This window comes from Megalops cyprinoides, chromosome 19 (assembly GCF_013368585.1).
Source record: "Megalops cyprinoides isolate fMegCyp1 chromosome 19, fMegCyp1.pri, whole genome shotgun sequence".
Lineage (NCBI taxonomy): Eukaryota > Metazoa > Chordata > Actinopteri > Elopiformes > Megalopidae > Megalops > Megalops cyprinoides.
Window position 1 is genome coordinate 14,932,524 of NC_050601.1, and position 20,446 is coordinate 14,952,969.

The 20,446-nt window shown below is 43.4% G+C and overlaps 1 protein-coding gene across 1 annotated transcript; it reads left to right on the forward strand.

The window, feature by feature from the left end:
- LOC118794743 (integrin beta-3-like) lies at positions 1-20,224 on the forward strand. Its single transcript, XM_036553002.1, has 15 exons — positions 1-306; positions 2,121-2,206; positions 4,780-4,984; positions 5,333-5,585; positions 5,711-5,873; positions 6,679-6,840; positions 6,941-7,036; positions 7,659-7,748; positions 8,471-8,605; positions 9,467-9,905; positions 15,329-15,548; positions 16,328-16,428; positions 17,114-17,233; positions 18,221-18,387; positions 19,510-20,224. The coding sequence occupies exons 1-15, from the start codon at positions 240-242 to the stop codon at positions 19,579-19,581; spliced, it is 2,376 nt and encodes a 791-aa protein (XP_036408895.1). The 5' UTR covers positions 1-239; the 3' UTR covers positions 19,582-20,224.
- The last annotated feature ends 222 nt before the right edge of the window (positions 20,225-20,446 follow it).

Consider the following 20,446-nt stretch of genomic DNA (forward strand, 5'->3'; position numbering starts at 1 on the left):
GTGCTTACAACACCTATTTAAAATCAGCATCTTGCATCTCAGAACATATGGTGACTAGTTTTTAGTACAGCCCCTGGTCTACTTACTCATGACCAAGGAGTTGCGTTTTACATTAACTTCCTGTAAAGAAAAAAAGACGTGCTGGTTGAATATCTTCACTTGTTTCCGACCACAGAGGGAAAACCGTCTTATAAAGTGATCGTCTACCAGTCCACCAACGGGATTTTGGTTTGTCAAAAATGGGAAAGTTGAAACATTATATTTTGACATTTTTACTGGTCGTAATTGCTGCCACTGAACTTCTGGGTAAGTACTATTACTGCACACTAAATTTATTCAGAATGCATCCCTGATTTTTATGTATATTTTTGCCATCTCATGTATCCAAGATATGAACCGGTTTGCCCACTGATATTTATAAATTAAGCATGTACCGTACTCCAAGTTTTCCTTGAGAGTCGGAAGCCTAAATGAGTTTTGCATTAACGTGAAGAATAAAGAGACTGATTTCTTGCGAACATCAAAAACTTTGTTTGGACTTTGAAATGTCCCCGTAAACCTTCCAATCGTAAAGAAAGCAGTGCAAATATATGTAACTGCTAGTGTGCGTGCAGATGTAGCTCTGCCGCGCCATCTCCGTGGTCACTAACCTAATAAGCGTTTGTCCTTAGCTTTACTACACGATTTAAATGAAGTGGTGCATTTTCTTCAAAAATATAGCTCTGTGAGTTCCGTGCTCATCAAAACAAAGTAATACATTTTTTGTAATTCACTGAAAATTCTATGTACGCATAATTACCCACTATTTTCAGTGAAAATTCGTTCAGTCGTGCTTGACTTGTACGGTAAAGCCTTTCTTATGTTCAGCGTTTGACCTGCAAATTGGTGAGGATTAGGATAACAACACACGGTGCAAGCCATTGCTGGTGCTGGCGTTGGCGTTATGACCAACACAAATATACCGGGAAAACGTGGGGCATTTAGTGTGACAGAATGTGGACAAGAAGCTATGGTTTGAGTGTCCATACATGGATTGACAGAGTGTGTCATAGTGTACCCTAACAGAAGGGGAAAACGGCTCAGAGAGAGGAACGTGCTGGTGGAGGACAAACTTTTAAAAGATATTTTAAAGTGTTTGAAAAGGCAAAAAATGGTATGGAGACCAGACATATCTTGCAAAATGTGGTTCTTTGGTTTCTGGAGTGGGACCGTGTTCCAGACTGGTTTGAACATGCCCCTCACATAACACACAGATAGCACTCTCGCTAGTAACAGTTGTCGTGACCACCTATGTGCCCCCCCCCCCTCAATACCTGTAGAGTGAGTTGGCCTCAGTGCCATGGCTCTGCATGTCCATACCAGGGTGTGGTCCTTATCAAGTTTTCAGTGCCAGTCTAACGTTGAGAGTGCACTGCATAGAACGGTGGGACGGTGGGAGAGAGCTCCTCCAGCTGAGTCTCATTACACTACAAGTCCTTACCTGTCCTGTCAGCTGGAGTCAACCAGATTCATATAGCAGGATGTATTCTTTGCAACACAGAGGCTCCATACTCAGCCCGAGCTAAAATATCACCAAAGGATGCAATGTGTTGATAGTTAAACCAGTCAACTGCTGCTTATTTGTGTGGTGGCAGTATTCATATGTAAAACCTCCCGTGATCTAGAACTGGTCTTGGAAGCTGACCAGGGAAAAGTACCTGTGAAAGTAAGAAGCTATGATTCTATTATGTGCAGTGTATATTGATACATTTATCTCTATACCTGGGGCCTCTGGCTATATTTTACTGTGTTCACAAGCCTTGTAGCTTCCTCAACACTGGGGTAATATGTTAGCATAAGGGTAAGGAGCAGGACGTACAACTGAAAGGTTGCCGGTTCAATTCCCTGCTGCGGCACTGCCACTCTACCCTTGGGCAAGGTACTTAACCTAGAATTGCCTCAGCTCTATAAATGGATAATATGCAAAAAATTGTAACGTATGTAATTTGCTCTGGATAAGGGTTTCTGCTAAATGCCAATAACGTAAATGTTACTGCACTGGGATTGCCCTGCATGTGAATGCAGCTGTAGCCTGAGTCAAATCTGCGTGCCGCCTGTGTGGATTCTGCTCTGTGTTTCAGGCTCCAACATCTGCACCTCCCGAGGTGTCAGCACATGCAAGCAGTGTCTGGCTGTGCACCCCAGCTGTGCGTGGTGCTTCCAGGAGGTAAGCCCCCACCCCCACCCCCCTTTGCATGCAGTCTCATGCATCCTCAGCTCTGTCCTTTTCTCCCCTCTCTGCCATTCCTTTCCGTCGCTGTCTCATCGCGTAGTTGTATGGTCTGCTCCAGTGCCCATCCACCCAATACGACAGTCTCTTGAGTTTGCCGCTGTTTCCAAAGTCTGACATTATGGACTCCCTTCAACTCAGAGTGCGGCCATTATGGCCAGCACGAATGAGGCGTTGTACAAATGGCAACTCAGGTTGAAACATTGCCTATTCACAAGACTGTGTTCCTCTCTGAAGGTATTCCCCCACCACTGGGGATTCGTCAGCTGTATTTTGTGTTCCATTTCAACAAAGCATTAAGTTTCAGCCAAACTACCTCACTCATGCCCTTTCTTACGCCACAGCATTAGGCAAAACTTGGTTGAGAAAAACAGAAAAAAAACTTGGAACATGTACAGTGTAAAAGGTTTGAATCATTGTACTTGTATCAACAGGAACATGCTGAAACAAAAGTAACATAGTTGTTATTAGGCAATTTCTGAAAAACATCAGCTCTCAAATTTCTACATACAAGGATATAAGTGTCTTTCAGTTTTTGCTTTCAGGATCCACATTCTGTGGCATCACATACGATGTCAATACACAGGAAATAGTGGGTGGCATAGCTGGGTGGCATTTATTCCTAATTTGGCTGAACATGGTGCCTTGGTGCCTCACGTGAAATCACTAGGTTCATAGGGAGCATGTCAGGGCTTGCTGTCCTCTTGATGACATTCAGCCTATTAAGACAGACCTGCAGTTGTCATTCCCCAGATGACTCTTAGCCCATTTTGTGTTAATCGATGCAAAGGGAGTCTGCAGAGTCATGTTGTGCTTTTACTGGGAGACAAAACGGTCCATCTAGAAAAAACAGTGTCCTGAGCTGTTGTATGTGGTGGAAGGGGTGGTGTCTGTGCCACCTGGCTGAAGATGAATGATTGGCTAGCCCAGCACATTGTTGTCTTGTGTACACAGGAAATATCTCATGTGCTGTGCTGGCAGCAATACTTCATTACATTGCTCTGTTTTCCACTGATGGAGCCATGCTCCAGTCACACTGGCACTGAACCAGGCTTGTCTTAAGCTTTGTGTGCATATTACCACTCTCTGAAAAGCTTGAAAATTGTGGTCAAGTATGCTGTGAGTGAGGCTGATGCATATTTTGATTAGGATACTGCAGAATCCTGTGAGACAACGCTGACACACCATATGCGTTTTGAAATTGTGGAATTGTACTGTGTGTCACCACCTCACGGCCTGGTAGCAGTTGCCAAGCTGCAGGGTGCGGCCCAGTGCTTACTGATGCTTCCCTATAAGGTTATGTGGTAGTTTAAGTTAACCCAAGAAAGTACAAATTCACCGACTGTATTGATAAAACTGCTAGTTCCTTCCACTTATGGTGCTTCATTTTTTTGGAGTTATAACCAATTAAATACACCTTACTGCTCTTGCCACAGGTAAGTAAATACTCCATCTTCTGTTTCTGCCCAGTATATCTTTTTGGTTTTACGGTGGACACTTTTGCATATACATTTATCACAGGGCTCTCTCCTTCCTTTTTGCTGTAGTTCTATAGGAAATCCTAGCAGCTTAAAAGTCTCTTTCATTCAACAGTGGAGGAGAATTTTAAAACTGATGGATGGAGCAATTATTTTTTCACCTGACACAGTACATGATATAGGATTTTTAACTAAGGTACGATTTCAGTGTGCATATGCTGAATTTTGCCCTGAACTTTGGCTTATTAATAGAAAACTTGCAAGGTACTCAAAAGAGGTAAATTGCGGGTAATACCGTAATGTGTGCACTAGGCATTATAAAGCACAGCAGCTTGTCATTTACAGTGCTGGAGCTGTAGTCACACATATTTGAATAGAAGAGATATATGCTGTCATAGACTGCTAAACAGGAGGGACAACTGCACGTTTTTAGTCGTCAAACTTGGTCAAAAACAAGAAAAATGAATATGGTTATCTGCATTTTTACTCATCGTTATTAGAGTGGTCTCGTGTAGTACACTGCTACCTGTACCCATGAAGTTACCATTGCTTTTGATAGTTACAGCTATCACATCACATATCTGTGTTGCAGGAGATGACAACAATGAAAATTTATGACAATTTCAAAAGTTTAATTGATAGCTACAATAGACACAGTCACAGACTCTTTGCAAAAGTTTCTTGGAACCTTTCACTATTCACGACAGCTTTGCATCTGTCTGATGCAATAGCAGTATGCTGTTTGCTAACTTTGCTTGTGGTCTCGTTATAAACAGGCCAACAGCAGGTAGTTCATGGAATTTACACAGTTGTTTAAATGAAAATGCTAAATTAGCAAGCTTAGTCCCTGTTCTTCAGTGGAACGGGGGTATATGAATGCCCTGTGATTTGGCTGTCACATTCAAAGACTCCATCAAAGCTGTATTCACTGAACAGCACACATGAGAACTGCGTTAGGAAGACTTTCCTTGTTATTTTCCCCTGTATAAATAACGTTTACCTTATCTTACGGGTGTCACATTGTCTGGTTAGGATTTTGGGCAGGGGGTGGCCAGCTCGTCGCGCTGTGACCTCAAAAAGAACCTTCAGATGGCGGGATGTGCGAATAAGGCTATCGAGTTCCCAGCTAGCAGCCTGAGCATCGAAGAGAACCGGCCTCTTAGTGACAAAGCGACCGGAGAGGCCAGTGGTGTTACACAGATCCAACCCCAGCAGCTACACATCACTCTCAGACCAGGTGAGGGAGGTGTCACAGACACACACACACACACACACACACACAGAAGTGTGCACGCACACCATATGTATTCACACATACAAACACATGTTGACATACACGCAAAGACAAAGCCATACACATTTTGGTACTCACACATAAAGAGCATATAGAGACCTGTGCAGCAAAGGTATTGTATGTATAAGTATTTGTAAGTAAACAAAATGCACATGGCCATGCAGCTCAGGTCACGATGGAGGTCATTTTCTGACACTCCCCATACTACCCATGTCCACCAAGGACTGGCTCATCATGCCTTGTTTGACATGCCTTTGTCTCCTGCCTGCTCCTGTTCCCTCTCCTCCTCAGATGACTCCAAGCGTTTCACGGTAAAAGTGCGGCAGGTGGAGGACTACCCTGTGGATCTGTACTACCTGATGGACCTCTCCTACTCCATGAAGGATGACTTAGTCCGTCTGCGTCTCCTGGGCAACGACCTGGCCAGGGCGATGGGCCAGACCACCAGCAACCTGCGTATGGGCTTTGGGGCCTTTGTGGATAAGCCTCTCTCCCCATACATGTTCACCTCTCCAGCAAAGGCTGTGGCAAACCCCTGCTACGGGTGAGTGGTTAAGCTCGAGCGTCAGACATGCCAGTTTGCGTACAGCAGCGAGGGTTACGGGAGCTCTGTGGGGTGTGTTGGTATCAGTTGGCTCAGGTAACCCTCTTTCCCTCTGGGATTGGTAGGATCCAGACTGTCTGTCTGCCTCAGTTCGGGTTCAAGCACGTGCTGTCTCTGACGGAGGAGGTGAGCCGCTTCACGGAGGAGGTGAAGAAGCAGAGTGTGTCACGGAACAGGGACTCTCCCGAGGGGGGCTTTGATGCCATCATCCAGGCTGTTGTCTGCAAGGTGACACAACCCAACCTCAAGCATAGGTCCCTCTTTTGATTTTAATAAGCTGGATGAAATTTAGTCAACTGTGAACAAAAGAAACAAATAAATTAAAAAAACAGGACAAACACTGCAAATACTCTTTGGAGAAATGGCTGCACCTGTGAGAACAATAGAAAGTTCTCATAGGTAATCTGATTGGGTCCGGAAAAGCTATGGGTCTTCACAAAATAAACACCCTGCATCATTGAAACCTGTGTGCGCCATGCTGATTGAATCTCATGTGTCAGATTTTTAAACAGTTGAAGTGTTTCCACTACAGATGATTTCATTGTTTGGCTGGACATAAATATTTCTGAATTTGTTTACTTCTAACCTTTCTATCCAGCAAAACTGCTATCTGAAAAAAAACACTGCTTGTGTTTCATGGTCAAAAGAAGTTTATGAGCAATATGCTGTCGAGAATAGCAGCATGCAAAAAGGTTACGGCAATGAAGTTTAGAACTGAGGATATTGTTCATAGATCCACTGTGGTACATTGTTGTTCTTTTGTTGAACAAGGTCTTTGACCCAAAATTCCTCCATTAAACAGTGGAAAAAGGTTCAGAAATATTATATTGGTAAGCCGTTTGAATTGCCAAATGAATAACAAATGGCACTGGAGGATAATTTTTGAACATCAAGACCACGTAGTATTTGTTTCCAAACTGCATAATCAAAGACTCACAGATAATTCCAGATGTCTGCTAGATGTTGGGTCTGGTCATAATTGGGCGTTGTGTCAGCACGGAACACAGTTTTTCTCTGTCTTTGTCGGTCTAAGGAAAAGATTGGCTGGCGGCAAGATGCATCCCACCTACTGGTGTTCACCACCGATGCTAAGACACACATAGCCCTGGATGGTCGCCTAGCAGGCCTTGTGCAGCCCAATGATGGGGAGTGCCACTTGGACAGCAACAACAACTATGACAAGTCAACTACACTGGTGAGACATATGTGGTAAAAGTGATGTTTGATGCATACTGCCATTGTCTCTGTATTCCAGTCTTTTGCTCAATACTCTTTTCCCATCTTTTTTCTTGCAGGATTACCCCTCTTTGGCCCTGCTGACAGAGAAAATGTCAGAGAACAACATCAACGTGATCCTTGCTGTCACTGAACCTGTCGTGCCTCTCTACCAGGTGAGGAGACCTGTCTCTGTTCGTTCTTTCACACATGATGTCCCTGGAACAGGAGAGGAGGGCTGAAATTGCCACACAGAAAAGTCCGATGATCTGGACAATTTGTGATGATATCCAACATAAATGAAGTTATGGGGTGGCAGTGTGTCATAGTGATAAGGAGCAGGACTCATAGCCAAAAGGTTGCCAGTTTGACTCCCTGCTGGGGAGCTGATTTGTAACCTTGGGCAAGGTACTTAACCTAGAATTGCCTCGATTGATATCCAGCTGCATAAATGGGTAACATGTTTAAAAAATTGCCACATGTGTAAGTTGCTCTGGATAAGAGCATCTACTAAATGCCAATAATGTAATGTAATATTGTAATATATACATTGTATCAGAGTTACTGTACCAGTTTTCTGGTGAATATTTTTCAGTGGCAGTATTGTGTCCCTGTAGTTTGCAGGGGAGTAAAATATTTCAGCCACATTCACATGTAGTTTAGATGAAAGGTTAACTGAAGGCTATTGACTGTACAGTTGCTGTATTTCAGAGCACACAAGTAAGTGTGCACCATCAGAAATCTCACTAGAAATTTCTAGAAATGGTAGTTTCACTCGAGTGGAGCTTGTTCTTTCAGAATTATAGTGCGCTGATACCAGGGGCTGTGGTGGGGACGCTGTCGGATGACTCCGGAAACGTGATCCAGCTCATAAAGGATGCCTACGCAGTGAGTGTGAGCCGGACTCCTGAAAATCACATCAACCGTTAACAATTGTTTGATTTCTGCCTCATAATAGCAATCGGAAGTAAAAAAGTGAGCAACAAAGGAAAGAAAAAGGTTAAGGAAATTCACTTAGGAAGATTGGTATTTAGCCATCAGGGGTGTACAGATTATGGCAATTCTAAAAGACACATCTTCAAAGAGATGAAGCCAGAGACAGCAAATAGAAATCACACTGCATGAAACTATTGAAGAAGCAGCACAAGATATTTGAGTTTAAAGCGTGTTTTAAATGAAGTCAATAATCCTGACACTCTTCTAGACCAGGACTAATGATTTTTTCTACTATGGTTGCTTGAAATGAGAGTGTTGTCATAAAAACAGGAAGAAAAACAACATCAACATAGCTGCAAAAAGAGGCAGTTCAGTTTTCATTGAACTGAAATGCAGAAGTAGCATACACAGCTCACCTTATGAGAGGACAGCTTTGTCTTGTCATCTTTTTTTCCCTCCCATCCAATCTTAATGCACACATTTAAGGATTGAAATTACAATTTAATTTAATGTGCAGATATAACCAAGATAACTTGGATAAGGAGGGACACCTAGCATTAGCGCCTGCAGTCGTTAAGGTGTAAAGTCGTGCAAAGGCATCACAGGAGCTGTTTTTCATACCTGTTTATGTTGTGATTTGGTCCATTCTCCTGATTGGTTGTGCTCTGTGGCAGAAAATCCGCTCCAGGGTGGAGCTGGAGGTGCAGGGGGTGCCGGAGGAGCTGTCCCTGACCTTCAACGCCACCTGCCTGAACGGTGAATTCATCCCTGGAGTGAAGTCCTGTTCCGGCCTGAAGATCGGAGACACCGTCAGTCCCCTCCGCATGCTTCTGTCTCCTCCTTTTCCCTCTGAAGCCTTTCCTGATGTGGCAGACTGCAATCAGCTGAGACAGCCATGCCAGCAGTCAAGGCATTAATAGCACAGGACCATCAGTTTAATTTCTCATTGGCAACCGCAGCCTGGTCTCGGTCCCAAAACCATGATACATTGCATTCATGTCAGAACTCGGAAAGAGATTCACAAAGAAACTTAATTTATCCCCAGGCATCCTCCTTGTGCATTTATTTGCTTGGGATTTGCATAATCTGTAATTTTGAAACAGTGTGATGTGTTTTCTCCCTCTGCGACCCTCATTAATGCTCAGATTCCTCAGTGTAGCACGGCTCCTTCTCAACAGCCAAGGCAAACAGCCCTTTGAATTTCACCATGTTTTTAATGATGCCCTCATCTCATACCTGCTGCAAATGCACCTGCTGTAGAAGTGACCCTCCAGTTGCTACTCAGCGCAAGCCTGCTGAGCTTACTGCCTGGTCTGTGTGGTGTGCCAAAGGAGGTCTGGAAACTGGGCCTGCCAGCTTGTTTCCTGTCTGCCACTGCAGAGGTCTGCGTCACCTCTGCTTGGTGTCACCTGGGACAAAATATCTTTTGACATCATCCACACACACGCGTATACACACAAACATGAACACACAGTATGCAAGGAGGAAATGCCCACAGACCAGCATACAAACAATAGCTGACACTCTCAACCTGGCAAACGACTTCTTTGTGAACTTGTAGGCTATACCTTCAAAATCCGCCAGTGAAGTGAATCCCCGCATTGCATAGACTGACAGGGTACACCTCCCACCCCCCTGCCCCCCCTTCTTGTGGTCTGTCTCTCCTTCAGGTGTCCTTCAGTGTGGAGGCGCAGTTGCGCGGCTGCCCCAAGGAGAAGAGCAAGACCTTCTCCCTGAAGCCGGTGGGCTTCAAGGACGCGCTGCAGATCACGGTGGACTTCAAGTGCAACTGTGAGTGCCAGGCCCAGGCCCAGGCCAACAGCTCCGTCTGCAACCAGGGCAACGGCACCTACGAGTGCGGCATCTGCCAGTGCCACGCGGGGCGGCTGGGGCCGCGCTGCGAGTGCTCCGAGGGCGACTACAGCATCGCTCAGGAGGACAACTGCAGCCCCGCCCCGTCCGACCCCAGCACCCCCATCTGCAGCGGCCGGGGCGACTGCGTCTGCGGCCAGTGCTCCTGCCACCCCGCCTCCTTCGGCAAGGTGTGGGGCAAGTTCTGCGAGTGCGACAACTTCAACTGCCTACGCTTCAAGGGCGAGCTCTGCTCAGGTAAGCGGAGAGCTCTGTTCAGACACAAAGGGAGGGGCTAGAGATATTCCAGTCAGGAGGACGTGGGAAGGGGAAAGGGGCTGAGAACATACAGTACCAACCAAAAGTTTTCTTTTCTTTTCTTTCTTTATTTTTGCTATTTTCCACCTTTTAAAATGATAATAAAGACATTATTATTATTATGAATTATGAAATGACACAAATGGAATTATGCAGTGGCCAAAAACATGCTATAAACTAATAACCAATAAACAAAAGCAAAAAGCAAAAAAATAATTTTTTAAAATGAAACATTTTATGTAAAGAACTTAATACATTGGCATCAACTTCACTATTTATAGTTGCCTAAGAAAAAAATTTCAAGCATTTAAGCATACGTCTTTAGATCAAGATGTCTTTGAGTACGTTTTCCATTATCTTAATCAGGTGTGTCCAAACCTTTGACTTTTACTGAACATTCTCCTATGCAGTTCAGATTAGAGTGTGATTTTCAGTACTCTTGCAGGACAGTGTTGTTAGGGTGTGGATGAGCCCTCAGATGACTTTTACTGCTTCTTAGGGTATAATCAGTAGCGAACAGCCAGATAGCTACAGAACCTGCCTGAACGTGGCTCTGAGGAACCGGAGGTAACCGGTTCAGACTGCCCCAGCTAAGACACAATGCTGCCATACTGTTGCTTTAACTTTAGAAAGTTTCATTTGAAAGTGATGGTGGTGTTATTAGAAAATATGTTTGCTGGGTCATCTACTTTTTATTATTAATGTTTTGTTTTTATTTTGTTTTTGTCATCAGTGTCTCTTTGGGGGTAGAAACACGACTGCTGTCTGTCTTACTGTATGACACAGTTAGCTAGAGGTATTTCCACGCCTGACCTCGGCCAACAGTATGTTAGCCAACCGTAGATATGATAGTATGTTAACCTAGGAAATAGGGGCCATTTCTATCCTGTGTGCAGCACCAGAAGATATGTCTTGATACTCCTAGCACACTCCTAGCTAGATAGCATGGTCTTCTGCACATATCAGTTACAGTTTACCATAGAAGAGAACAAATGTGTTATCTCCTAAGCTGTGGCCTTTTTTGTTTTGAGCTCTCAAAGACACGAGCATCAGGATCGTGTCCTCCGCCATAAGATGGGGGGGCAACCGCAGAATTTTGGAAAGTGCTCTCACACCTTTATTTACAAACAGTTCTGATATAGGCATTGCCAAAAAGACATCAGCTCTTCAGCAATTGCTCATATACTATGAAACTATGGATGTTTGCAGTGTTGAAGGAGCAATTAAAAGATACAGCAACATTTGTAGTTGCTCATTATTGAACTACAGCTCCTGACATTTACTGCAGAATATTGTGAGGCTGTGTAGGGCTGTAAAATGACCGAGCATTACGGCGCTTTCCCAGACACACAGAGCAGAATGTGTACAAAGAATTATTTTGGCTGCATTTCCTCTGTATTTGGATTTTTTTTTTTTTTTGCAGTCACATTTTTCAGTGCGTAACTGATGTCTTCAATCAGAGAGGCGATGTCATGTAGGAATGACACATGCCTGAGCAGCGCGTTAGCAAGTTGGGAACCGTAGTTCAGGGAGAAACCTGAGTCATCTACCTTTAGCACTGAAAACAAACAGCTTTGAACCAATGTTAAATCAAGCTTCCTTCTCAGATCTCATTTTTCACCTTTGGGATACATCAGAAGGTTTTACAAGAGAATTACAATTGAACACAAAATACAGAAGGGCCCACAGTCTTTCAAAAGAGGTGGCCTCAGTTATTTGCATTTCTGATAGAGGGGGCTGCAGTGATGTAGTGTCTGTTGCAATGGAGACCTTCTCCAACATGCAGGAGAGAGGCAGCCTCAGGTGCCTTTTTTACAGAAGAACATATTGGCTGACTCAGTTTACCGTGTGAGTATATGTTAAGCTGGAGATCATTTCAAGCCAATCTGGAGTAGTCTTGAGGTTTGTATTAATGATGAATGGTTTTATTGATTCTCAGCATTCAGTCCCAGTCCTGATTCATAGTTGTCCTCATATCACATCAAGAGATGTTGGAGGAAATTTGTTTATTCCCAGGGAATGCCAGTGGTATGCAGCGTGTGGTTGTCTCGTCCATTCCTATGGCCTGAGTTATTTTCACTTTGTGCTTTCCTTTACTAGTTTCTTCTCCTCTTTCTTCTTTCCCTTGCACCCCCCCCCCCCCATCCCACAGAGAGGGCCAGGTTTTACAGGACAGTCCTTGCTAATACAAACAATCTGCCCTTGGGGGAGAACAAAACATGGAAACAAAAATCAGACAGCAAAAGAAACACACTGTCAGATCATTGCTTAAATCATTTTGTTGCTGTGTGTTTGTGATGAACAGTCCTGGCCCTCTCTGATGTTCACAATACCACAACCAGTTCTCACCACCAACATAATATGGGAGAAGTTAACAACAGTCACAACAATGCCCCCTTTCCCCCAGATTGGGAAAGGCTGTCATCTACCTCAGGCAGTAAGGATGGAGAGTGCAATATGGGGACACACTCATACAAGTTGTCCTCTCCAAGGCTTATCTTATTTCACAGTCAAATGTTACAAGAGGTTTTACATTTAGTGCTCTGGTTCCAATGATAGTTAAAATGCTCCGTGTCTCTTAAATCTAAAGAGGGGTTTTGTGGAGCGGAGTGAGTCTCTATACTGCCACTGCAGTACCCGTGTTTCAGTGTTACCGTGTTACACGAAACCTTCTTTGGCAAACCAGAGTTAAGCATGTCATACCATTTAACATATTTCCACAACTTTTCATTTCCTGTTGCAAAATTCATCACAGTCCCCACATTGTTTTAACTAGTTTGATTGCCCCTGGCTATGATGATTCCCTTCTCGTTGTAAGACGAAGGTGCTTCACTTTGAAGTCAGCAGATACATTTCCATACAATTGCATGGAAATACAAAAGGTGCAAAGGTTGCGATAGATGTGGATATAGCGGTACATTTATTTCGCTTGAAATCCAGAGAAGGGAGTGCACCTGGCTGTGGGCCAAGGGTGTTGACCCCCTTAATGACGTCATAAAGAGAAAGGGGGAGATGGGGTGGAGGAGGGATGCCATGAACAGCTGGTGGTTGGGACTGCCTTGTCAAGGTTTGGTTAATTGCCTAAGGATTGCCTGAAAACTCAGCCCCCAAATCTTTTTTGGAACTTAAGTTCAAAAAGAAATTTTTACCATTATGCATTGCTCATGCAGTTTTTGTTTTGCTCCTAATGAAGTAATAAATATAAGTCATAAACAATAAAAATAATTAAATAATAAATAACAAATTAAAGACAAATTCTAGGAATAAAAGTAAGTAATAAAGACATATCGCTGGCAGAAAATGGTTATTCAGTGTTGGCTCTGGCCAGTATGAATTCAAGCATATACTAACTGTCTGTGTTTTTCAGGTCAGGCAGTGTAGATATGCTTTGCACTTGGTTCTTTTGGTCAGTTTAATGTCTTTTTGAATGTTTGGCTCATCTTGAAGTCGACTTTCTTGAGGGGTTATGTTTATGACCATAAGCCTAAGCAAATAAGGCAAAATGAGACATGGACATAAAGGCCATAATGGAGATCATGGCAAGTGAACATTCCATGACAGCTGCAGGGCCGGAATGGTGGTGATGGCTGCTGTTACACTATAGAATGGCTCAGAGTGCCATCGCCAAGCTGTGTGAAACAGTGCCTCCCCCTGGCTGCTATGAGGTTGTCAGGGGCTGAGACATGAGAGCGCAGGGCTGGGGAGTGGCTGCGGAGGGAATGTGTTGCAGGCTCCTGAGAGCTGTGCAGACTTGCAGACGAGAGGAGCTCTCCATATTCAGCTCCCCGCCTGACTCTGCAATCACAGCGGGACAGATAGGCCCGGAGAGTCGGCAGCAGAGGGGCACTGACAGTGTCATTACCCCCCGCTGGCGGGGCTGCTCGTCACATGATGGGACTGATACTCATCCCCAGAGGGCATGTTTTTCTTGCCATGCGCCACAGCCCAAGCATAGTAGTAGGTGTCGGCACTCATAGCTCCGGGGAGCGCAAACAGTTCAAGAGCCAGAAAGTTCACATTCCTCTGGATAAGTCTGATTCTGCCCTACTCTCCCTGCTCACACTCCCCTTTTCTCTCTCTCTCAATCTGTCATATAAACCTCATTTTCCATCAATGTTTAACCTGTGGAGGAAGAGTAAAGGTAAACTTTGCTCTGTAAAGGGTAGTGTTTTTGCATTATTTACATTTGTATTTAATTTGTGTCCGTTTCAGGTCATTAGCTCTGTTTCAGTTTTATCAGATCAAGAATGAGCTCCTCACTTAGAGAAAAAATGACAGCAATACATGCATTGCACTCATTTTTTAATCTGTCACTTATTTGAGATGGAAGATGGAAAATGATATTTTTGAACAAATGTATTCAGTACTACTTGAATAAAACCATATCAGTTTTCCAGAAATAGGTTTATTCTTGGTCTGCGAAAGGGCAGAACTGTCATTAAAAGAGCTCTGACTCAGGAATTGTACTAATTACCTCACAAAGGTAAACATAGACTCCATTAATATCATCCATGTTGTTTTAACTCAGCCTCAGAACATGACCTTCCTTTAGAACACAGTGCCCCTTCCCCTCGCCCCAAACTGTCATTCTCACAACCTCACATTCTTCCTCCCAATAGCTGAGGATTGTCAGAAAAAAAATGCGTAGCCCCCTTGACACATACTGATGATGTCATGTGTCTAAATGCAAACATTAGAGGGGACAGGGTGCAATGAGCTGGAGTGAATGCCTCCTATGGGAGGGGGAGGAGTTGTCCCACAGCAGAGAGACAACAGGGCAGCTCCTGGAAGGGGTCAAGAGTCTTGGGATTTGAAGGTTCTAGGTTTCCAGGTTGCTCCCTCACAAAATTTCCTGGCTTTGTGTGGCCTTTTCTGACACTTTTCATGAGAAAAGTGGTTATTGTTGACACTGACACAGGCTAGATGACACATACCCCTGTGCACACACAATTGTGCATGTATACACCCAAACACACACACACACACACACACACACACACACACACACACACACACACACACACACACACACACACACACACACACACCTCTTTTGTGGGAAACATTATATTTAACTGAAATGCTTCTCCGTCTTTTTTAACATACAGAAATACCGGGCTTTAATTATGGACCAGGCAAAGCAATTTACAAGAGGTCCAGTCAATTCAATGCAGGAATTCCAAGCATTGCAAAATCTTACTCACAAGAATCAGATTTACAAGATTAGATTAAGCCTTTCAGCACCGTTGAAGGTCTTTTCTTTTGGTTGTGATCGTTTAAAATTACACTGACTGTGAAAGTCAAAGATTTACCAGTGCAGTATTGTATCGTGTAGTATGTGTATGTTAATGGTGCCTCCCCAGGTCAGGGAACGTGCAACTGTGGATTCTGCCAGTGTGACGCAGACTGGAAGGGGGAGAACTGTAACTGCTCCACGCGCACTGACACCTGCATGTCCAGTCTGGGTCTGTGTAGCGGGCGGGGCCAGTGCATCTGTGGCAGCTGTGAGTGCACCCAGCCGGGAGCCTACGGCACCACCTGCGACAAGTGCCCCACCTGCCCTGACACCTGCAAAATGAAGATGTAAGGATGGGGGGAACTGCAGCTCTGCTGTTCAAAGACAGGGGGCAGTAACTTTAGTACGCTCCAGTACATACTGTGTGAACAGTTGTATACTGGTTACTGGGATGACAAAACCATGAATATTAAGCAGGCTCTGATGTAGAGTTTGTTGAACATGGAAACGTAGGGTAACGGATCTGTAAAAACCAAATGTAAAGGGGGTATATTGACACCCTGCAATTGTTAATTAGTAATATATCTCTCCAAAAGATATGTTTGTCATTATTCACATCTTTGAAATAATTTCTTCCTAAGACCTTCTGCTGTGTTGCCTCCTCCCCAGACTGGAGTCAGTTGCGTTGCTCCAGTTAGCCACCAATGTAGCTTTATTATTTTGTAAATAAGGTCCCTATTTCTACTAATTGGAAGCTCCTAAGTAATGTACAGTAACACATTTGTTATGTATGTCTTATTTCTTTATGGATTATAAACAGACAGAAAGTAATACATTAAAATCTTTTTAAAATATACACGATTTTCCCTTTGATAATAATGCCTTCAACCATTTTTGCAGCAGTCTAAATAGACCCTTAAAAATGAGGTTGACCTTGCTGTACATCATGTAAAGCAGGCCTTGCTTCACCTCAGTGTGTGACTGGCTTTGCATGTTTCATAATCTCTTGTTGTCCTCCTTCATTTTTCTGTCTCCCTGTCCATCCTGCTGTCCATGATGATGATGATGATGATGATGATACCTGGGTGGTAGCCCTGCTGATAATAGGCTTGTGTGTTGATTGCAGGGAATGTGTGGAGTGTAGGCACTTCAAGCGAGGGAAACTCTTTGAGGACAAGAAATGCATGCAAATCTGCAGGGATGACATTCAGCTGGTGGATGAACTGAGTAAGGAACTGGTTCATTTCATGCAGGAGTCCCAAGTCCTGTGCTTGCAGGATTCTGCTATTATAACTTCCAACACTAAGACCTGGGTCAGAAAAACAGGAACATAAGCAGAATTACATATTGTCTCACTAACCTAAGTTTTACCAAAGGCAGTAGTGCAGACAAATGGGTAATTTCTGACACAGTATTTGAGAGCTTCATTGGTTTGAACTTCAGGTGGGACACTTCCTTTGAGGAATTTATATGCATTTACATTTTGTCATTTATCAGATGCTCTTACTTCCAATGTGTGAGTATAAATTGCATTTAACAAAACTGCATGAAATGTTGTACAAAACAATGACATGTACTTGATTCAATATGTACTCTACCTCATTAAACTTCCAGCTGCAGAAGTCAAAAAAAGGTCATGAAATCAGTTATAGAGTGTGTTGCATATAAAACCTTATCATCATAAATTATTATAAATGCTCTTAGAAAACAAATAAAAATGTTACATCTTATTTCCATTTTCTTTGATCTGAATGTGTGTAGAACCATGCCTAATGTGTGACTGGCCTCAGTTGTGTTGGGCAATGCTGTCCTATACAGGTTATCCGTATAGGACAGCATTGCTGTTCTCACTCCCACCTTCCTCTCTCTCTCCTTCTCATCCTCTGCCTCTTCTGTCTCTCGCTGCCCTCAGGCTTTCATGACAAGAACGCGGCGAACTGCAGCTACAAGGACGAGGACAGCTGCATGCAGCGTTTCCAGTACTACGCGGACGCCACCGGAAGGTCTGTCCTCTTTCTTGTCAAGGAACCAGGTGAGCCCAAGGATGGACTGAGCACATCACAGACCTCATGCAAATGTTTGCTTTCTGCGCTTGGAGTTGGCACCTTTTGGTGTGTGTTTGTGTTTGGGACCCAGAACACATGTGCATCCGCGCGTGCATTCTGGTCTTCACAAGACTTCTGAAATCCAAGACATTCCAATGTAATGCTGTTCATAAGATGCCTCCTCTCCTCCATGAACAGCCCACTTATATGACCTAAGCGCAATAGCCATGTCATTGCATGAGCATGAGAAAAGTGTTCTCACCAAAGAAGGCCTACCATGTTTGGGAGCGGCACCTGACACCTCCACCCTCGCACTTTTTACACTTCACTGTCACATACCTGACAGAAGTACAGCAGGGTTTGAGACCCCTCTCTTACCTGCCGCTCTCACTGCCTTTCACTTTCAGCCTTGCCTTATGTTTTCACATGGAATGAGACTAAAGCTTACCAGTGGCGGTCCAAACAATGATTCAACACTAAGAGCACCACAATAACAACATCGTAATATTTCTACCAGGCTGTGACAGATCATCATGAGCTTTAGTTCTGTGCACCAGGAAATCCACTGGGGGTAAGAAAACAGCAAATCTGAGGAGTGGACTATATACACAGGAAGGTACATATACACTGTGAGTTGCGGTCAGGGACCTGGACCTGAATCAGTCAAACATGTGCATAGTAAGAGATCTTGTTTCAAACAAATGCTGTTTATGTAAAAGTGGTGAGACTGGATTTAACTACCACAACCTTTCCCAGTCAAAAAGTACATGATCCAGGCTATGTAACCAAGGAGCACAATTTCATCTGTGGAACTGCATTCTCAGAACATTTCCTGGATAACGCGGCAATGTTTTCACGATGCGACAACACCGCAGCGACTTCAAGGGGAGTTTAAGTGTTGGTTGAGACCAAAGCCAACGGAAACACACTGGAAGTCCGTGCTTTAATGTACAGTTTTGCGTCTCTCCCTGCAGAATGCCCAGAAGGGGCTGACGTCCTGGTTGTGTCGCTCTCTGTGGTTGGAGCCATCCTCCTCCTCGGCCTGGCTACCCTGCTCGTCTGGAAGCTGCTGGTCACCATCCATGACCGCAAAGATTTCGCGAGGTTCGAGGAGGAGCGAGCGCGAGCTAAGTGGGACACGGTGAGGCCATGCACTGTCAGCACACTCCCATACGTACACTTACGTTAAGAGCACAGACCTAAACTACATGCACACAAAGTGACACTGTACCATGAATACACTTCTTAAATATACATGTACAGCTATAAAAATAATCTAAACATTATTAGAAAATGTGAGACTTTTGTTTCTTTGTGAGTTTGTGTGTGTGTGTGTGTGTGTGTGTGTTTGTGAGAGAGAGAGAGAGAGAGAAAGAGAGAGAGTATAAGGAGGGTCATGAGTTATGTTATTTCCTTCTCCTCCAAAAATGAATTAATTATGCTAATTCTGATTTATGTCAGGACCTGTTGCTTAATTTATCATAATAAGTAAAGGTGCCTCCAGCATGTGGACCTCTTTGTAGTCCCTGCTATCTCACTGTCAAATTATGTTAATCAATTTTTAAAGCTGCTTTGTTACGTCTAGCATTATTCCCATAACAAATGATTGTGGAATTTTTGTACAGACAGTCATGCTACATTTAGTTTTTTAAAGGCGGAAAAACAGGGCTGGACCTGGTGAGTATTTGGATGGACACTTGCTAGGAAAAGCAGGTTGCTACTTGAACTGACAAAGTTTAACCAGAAGAGAGCACTCTTCTTTCTGGAATACAAGGAAGTCAATAATCCTTTGCAAAATGCGACACTGTGTTATAGGAGGTTTCATGTTGGGGATGAGAAGATAAACCAAAGTGCAAACACAATTTTCACTGAAGATCCCATAACATGTTTTGAAGAAGGCTTAGACTGATAACCAAGGAGATATTATCTTTGCCCACTTAATCACTCTTAATTCAATTTTTACAGTCTGATACCTTTATAATTACCTCCAGGAAGTTTGTTTTAACAGTCCCTTGCAATTCATTCATCTCTTTTTCTCCCACTTCGTGGCAGTAAATGAGAACATCTCATTTTCACTGAGTTCTCATTTGAACTGTGTGATCAGTATGTATGTACAGTATGTATGTCATTTCTTTGACTGGATCACAGGCTGCCACTTGGTGGTGAATATAAGCATTGCAGCTGAGTTACAGTGGAATTCTGTGTGTGCTATGTACTGTCCAAATCTCTGATTCTTTTTTTGCTGTTGTTTTTGTTGTTGTAGGGTAACAATCCACTGTACAGAGGAGCCACCTCTACCTTCACTAATGTGACATATCGTGGAAATACAGAGTGACACCTGCCTCAGCCAATAAAAAGCAGTGAAACTCAGGGGTCTATAAATATGTTGTTAGGGTGGGGCTGCAGAAGGGGTGGGTAGTGCAGAACTTGAACTGTGTTCAAATTTCCATGGTACCTGGGATATTGGTGTTTTTATATGCTGATAACTCTCGTTGGGGAAAAGATTTTATGTGATTGTAAATATGTATAAAGTGTGCAATGATCTGTTCATAGACTAAGTTCTGCTCTGGAACACACAATATTATCACCCCTTTCTCCAACTGCACTCGCACACCATCACCCACTTTGCTCAAAAACCCAGAACAGAAGTCTTTGAGGCGAGCCTGGACATAATCCCTGTAGAGCCCAATTTACCTAATGCAATAAAACTGCTGTATGTCTCCTTAAAGCAGAACAATGTAACATAAGCAACCATTCTCCACTTTAGTACCGAAGCATAGCTGCTTTTATTTGCTGTTGTAAACGAGAACATCATGGTAATAACCACAAACAGCTGGAGCAAAAAATAACCACTTGCTTGCACAATGAAACATGCACAATTGTTTAGTGATCCAACTTTATTGTAAAAGTAATGTTATATTAGCAATACTTTTATGTTCTGTGAGCGTGCCTACCTTCAGTAAAAATCAATCAATCAATCTGAGCCCCTCTGAGGCTGTTGTGCACTAAATGAGGGTTTAAATGATGCCATTGATCATTTGCAATGTGCATAAACCTAAATGAGTTTCAGATTCAAATGATTTCATAAAAAGAATGTGAATACTTCCTAATGTGGTGGATATATTGAAACAAAGATGCAATCTGATATTTCTCATGTTGTCATCTCTGCAAAGATTCTTTCTTCAGATTTTTTGCATAAA